General features: G+C 39.0%; 1 protein-coding gene across 1 annotated transcript; it reads left to right on the forward strand.

Annotated features, from left to right (window-relative positions):
• The first annotated feature begins 1125 nt into the window (after nt 1-1125).
• On the forward strand, nt 1126-2930 carry neurog1 (neurogenin 1). The gene is made up of 2 exons (XM_046849980.1): nt 1126-1524; nt 1619-2930. Exon 2 carries the CDS (start codon nt 1629-1631, stop codon nt 2262-2264), a length of 636 nt encoding a protein of 211 aa, XP_046705936.1. The 5' UTR covers nt 1126-1524; nt 1619-1628; the 3' UTR covers nt 2265-2930.
• The last annotated feature ends 2342 nt before the right edge of the window (nt 2931-5272 follow it).

Here is a 5272-nt window from a genome sequence, read left to right on the forward strand (position 1 = left end):
TAGAGCGCTGGGTGTTTTTGTTCATGCTGGGACGATTTGAATGAGAATAATGCTATTGGAGTGTTGCAGGCCGAGGAGAAAATGAGTGACAAAAGCGCAGAGGCGCAAAAATTGGACGGGGGACAAGGCGTGTAGAGCTGAAAAGGAGAGCGGGGAGACACGCACAATGGAACAATTCACCTTATAATCGCTTTGATATATTATACATGCCTGAAGACTCTAAACATTGTGTAATTATTTATAAATGACTGTCCCCCTGTCCTCATAATACCGCAAGGAGAAAAGCGCTGCAGGTCTCTCCTCCAACTATTTCTAAATAGTGCCCCCTTTCTATTCCATTCTAAAGGGGGCGCAAGACGCAGGCGATTGAATAAATTGAATAATTAATGGTTAATTGTATGGCTGTCTCATAAAGATGTCTTTAAATAAACCTTAAGAAATTGTGCATAGCGGGGCAGTATGATTTAACGGCGTCTTTCATCTGACTCAAATTCAAATGAGAAAACTGGATTAAGTGCAAGACTTGTGCAGCTGTAACTCTGCGTTATTGGAAAGCGTGGTACATTATTTTCAATGGCCAAAATAGAAACTATACGACCAAAAAAAAAAAAGGACCTGCAACATTGCACCATATATTCTAAAGAATAACCAATCTACCTATCTATCTATCTATCTATCTATCTATCTATCTATCTATCTATCTATCTATCTATGAGCTATCTATATGTATATACTGCAGATAGATAGATAGATAGATAGATAGATAGATAGATAGATAGATAGATAGATAGATAGATAGATAGATAGATAGATAGATAGACAGACAGACAGATAGCTATGTCTTAATAAACATTTTTAATAAAATGTCATTTTAAACTAACTAAATAAGAAAACCTTATTTAATAAAAGATTAAAAGTGTACAAGTGTACAGATTGTACAGATTCTATTTATTAATAGGTTTTATAGCAGCAAGAAAGCTTTGTTAAAATTAAGAACCAGTCTACAACAAGTCTTGCCAATCTGAGGAAGTGTGCCTAGCCCGGGGGTCTGTGTAGTCCACTAAGTTTGGCTAGTGCGCTCTTTTCATTTTCCTTTAGAGGTTTAACTTAAAGCGGACTTACTCCTCCGAGGACAGATAGCAACAGTGGAGTTCGCGTGGCTCGGAGCGTTCTCGCTCTCTGATTGGCCAGCAGTGATTACAGGCACGCTTCAGAGGGCGAACAAACAACTGGCATAAATTATGCTAATGAGATCGCCGTGCGGCACGGGGCAGACCTGATGCAACCCATTCATCCATCCTTCACCGAAATGCCAAAGCGCGGGGGGTGCTTTCATTGTCTTATCAGGGTATATAAGGTAACTGAGGCCAGTCGTGTGCCAGGCTCACTGGCTCACACGAGCTGATTGAAAAGCAAGAGCGAGACGGACGCGTGCCTTAAAACTTCAACACAAACTTCTCTGTGCGACTTTGGCTCCCCAGAGAGAGCTCCAAGCCTTTAGCTTAACCCTCAAACCACCAACAGGTATGCAATTCGTAACATGTCTGCATTCTAGCATGATTCAGAAGGAGTACATTTGGATAACTTACTAATCGTTTGTTTCATGCGTTTTCCACAGAGAGCGAACCATGTGCACAGCAATGGAGAGTGCGTTCTCCGATATAGACAGCTCCAGCTGTGACTATTCCTTTCCTCACACGGATGATGAGGATTCCCGCGGCAGCATGCACGCCGCCTCGCCCGGGTCCTCGCTAGCATCGCCGCTAAACAGCCCACAGGACGCCGGCGAGCTGCAGCAGAAGAAGAAGCGCAGAGGTCGCGTGCGGAGCGAAGCTGCCGTTCACGTGGTAAAGAAGAACCGCAGAATGAAAGCCAACGACCGCGAGAGGAACCGCATGCACAACCTGAACGACGCACTAGACGCGCTGCGGGGGGTCCTGCCTGCATTCCCCGATGACACCAAGCTCACCAAAATCGAGACTTTGCGCTTTGCGCACAACTACATCTGGGCGCTGTCTGAGACCATCCGCATCGCGGACCAGCGCGGAAACAAAGCCAGAGACTCTGTCCCGGCAGTGAGCTGCATGACTGAAGTACCGAGTCCGGGGAGCGATGCGTGTTCATGGGCATCAAGCGCCTCCTCTTCAGGCTCCTCTCCATCCTATAACTCATCGAGCCCCAGCAGCCCGGAAGCTATGGACGATTACGGATTTTTGCAAGCAGACGTCGTTTACTGCTATCACAGCTACCCTGGCGTTTATTAATCTATCTCCTAGTCCATCTTCTTTAGCTAGCCAAATAAAGGGAAAATTGCATTTCCTATTTCTTTCATTAGAAGCAAGAGTGCAGAGCCTGAGACAGATTAGATGTTCACTGTTTTGCCTTAAATACCGTCAGTTTTTTGAATGAGAATGTTTTATTTTTGTAAGTTTGTATTGCTGAACTTAAGGGCTTCCCGTACCTTTGCACTTTTGTCCCACCTTTCTTCCATCTCCACCTCAGTGCCAGTCAGGGGAAAAATGTTGCTGCGAACAGAGAAGACAGATTTGCATTTAGCCGTCCGAGGTGAAAAGTCAATTTTACAATTTGTTAGGCGCTAGAGCAGAAAAGCGAGCGTGAAAATGCAGTTTCAACGCTTTGACAATAGAATGAAAGGCCGTCAAAAAGACAAGTAACTAGCCTTATGCATTATGTATTTTGACCCCTGAGAAATACTGTTCTCTTCAATGTACAGAAAGAGCCCTTTACACACAGAAGTGTTCTTACTGTTACGTCTTCTTTTTTTATTTATTGAACCCACTGCTTTTATGATATTGTATTTTTTATTGTATATAAAGAGATTTATTCTATTATGTATTTACCTAAAAGTATAAGTTGTTACAGACTTTGTTTTGTACGAATAAATATAATTGCTCTTTTTAAAAAAACAACATCATGCATGCTTGTAGATGTTTTCTTTGTAATCAGTAACTGACTCACACATCCTTCAAAACACAAAATGTTGGGCTGATAATGAGTTTTTGGCTGTTGGAGCGTCACTTCGATTCCCTGCGCGCTACAGGACAAAGACGCGTCCTGACGCATTCAGAAGTTAATAACGGTCACAGCGTCCATATGCAGCAGGTGATGAAGCTTTATGCTAACTGAAGCGTTACTTCATCCATCATCTAACATGACTGCATTTCATCTCGGAATAGATCATAGCTTTATACAAATCATTTGAAGTAAATAAATTATTCATAATAATATCAATAACAATAACAACAATAATACAACGAAACAGAACAAACTCTAGTCTACAACTATTCAACGAATTAATTAATAAAATAAGTATATCCAATGTAACTATAAACACAAATATATTAGAGCAAATACTTCTGTTATAGTTGTGCATACTTTCTTTAAAGCAACACTTGCAATCCGCTGATCAAAAATGATTGCATTGACTAAAATGTATTGCTCCTGATTTGGAAAGGAAACATCAGGGATATTCTGCAGGTAGTTGCTCACATTATTTAGTGAAATTATTTAAAATATGGTTAATCGTTCCAAGTTTAAACCTCACTCAATTAATCTAAATTTTTTCCTATATTTATTCAATAACTGCACCACGATTTTAATGTAGTTAATAAACTATTATTATATATACTGCTATTAAATAATAAAAAAAATATATATATATATATATATATATATATATATATATATATATATATATATATAATATTAATATCTATACTTTTTTAAAGAATACTCTATTCTTCTGATTCAAATCGACAAATTAATTAAAATAAAAATGTCTACATTATACAAAATATAGTATATATTATACAGCTTACAATGATCTTATATTGTTTATAATATCCCATTTATATTTTTTGCATGATTTTATTTTATTTTTTTGCATGTTTATTCTAAACATTCTTGGGTTGGAGCTTTTAAGAAGCGCTTTGTGGAGGCGGCTGTGTGGATTTGGAAGGGGGTTCGGGTTAAATCCTTTATTGGAGAGTTCCGCGTGAGGTCCAGCCAGGGCTCTTGTATCTGCACGTGTCGAGGATTGGCGGGGACAATACCGCAAGCTCAAAGCCTCCAGGACACGCGCATGCCCCCTCACATCGGGATAAAAGACAGAAGGTGGTTCAGGGAGGGCACAGACCCAAGACCAGGGCACTGTGGCACCACAGCAGTATACATAGTCACAGTTTGCATGGCTGCAAGCAGCCCATTGGCAACACTACAGCAGTGGCACCTGTTGCGGCTTTTCTTTCCTCCGTAATGATGCTTGCTGCATCACGGAGGCGCGTGGTGATGAAACTGCGCTCCTAATGAAGAGGTTTGTGGGTCTTTGTTCCCAATCACAGAGCCATAACCAATTTGCAGCATAAACCAAGTCAACTGCTTGCTCGTATCTACGATCACATTATTAACAGCTCAGTAAACAAGACTCATTAGAAAAACGAGCACAATACTCATTATAATACGTGGTCTGTTCCTGCAAAACAACAACAACACAAAATACATAATCATATATTTATCCTATTTTCTACTAGACAAAGAAAAACATCTCTTTTCTTACTGTTTTCTACTCAAGTCAAGTTCAATTCCCTTTTGTCACCATAATTTCACACTTTTCTTGTCTTCAAGAATGATTAAATATGTATAATTATATTTAAACCATGTATGTTGGTAATTTATTGTGTTTTATATACACTATACACTATACAATAGTATTTATTTCATATATATTTTTTTACATTTTAGAATGTTGACAGAGGAATAAAATGCCTACAATTGAGTCTCATAACTGTGCATTGTTCCTGGCCACTTGTCCCCTCAGGGCTGAAAACCAGTATCAGTGTGGCAAGACTCACACAGGTCACAGGTCATTTAGGGGCAAGAGACCTCTCACATCCAAAGGAGATGGCCTTCATGTCAATGGGCATAAAAACATCAAAACGTCCTTCATGTTTGTACAGCCATAAGCACACAGCTACACCTCCCACTCAGTCATAGACATGTCTGTGGATGGTCCATGCAGAATCCAAAATATATACAAATTTGGCCTATTCTCATGAATAACCAAATTTTAGGAAGTTATGAGTATGTATTTATTTATTTATTTATTTATTTATTTATTTATTTATTCATTCGTTTGTTTGTTTATTTATTTATTTATTATTATTATTATTATTTTTTTTAGATAATTGAAATATCCTTCAACAAGTACCAATTGCAAAGAAAAGAGTATGTATTAAAAATTGTGTGAAGTGAA

The sequence above is a fragment of the Silurus meridionalis genome, chromosome 5, assembly GCF_014805685.1.
Source record: "Silurus meridionalis isolate SWU-2019-XX chromosome 5, ASM1480568v1, whole genome shotgun sequence".
NCBI classification, from domain to species: Eukaryota; Metazoa; Chordata; class Actinopteri; order Siluriformes; family Siluridae; genus Silurus; species Silurus meridionalis.

Bases quoted from the DNA above. Each gene is read 5' to 3' on its own strand.
- neurog1 (XM_046849980.1), top strand. From the start codon at position 1,629: ATGTGCACAGCAATGGAGAGTGCGTTCTCCGATATAGACAGCTCCAGC.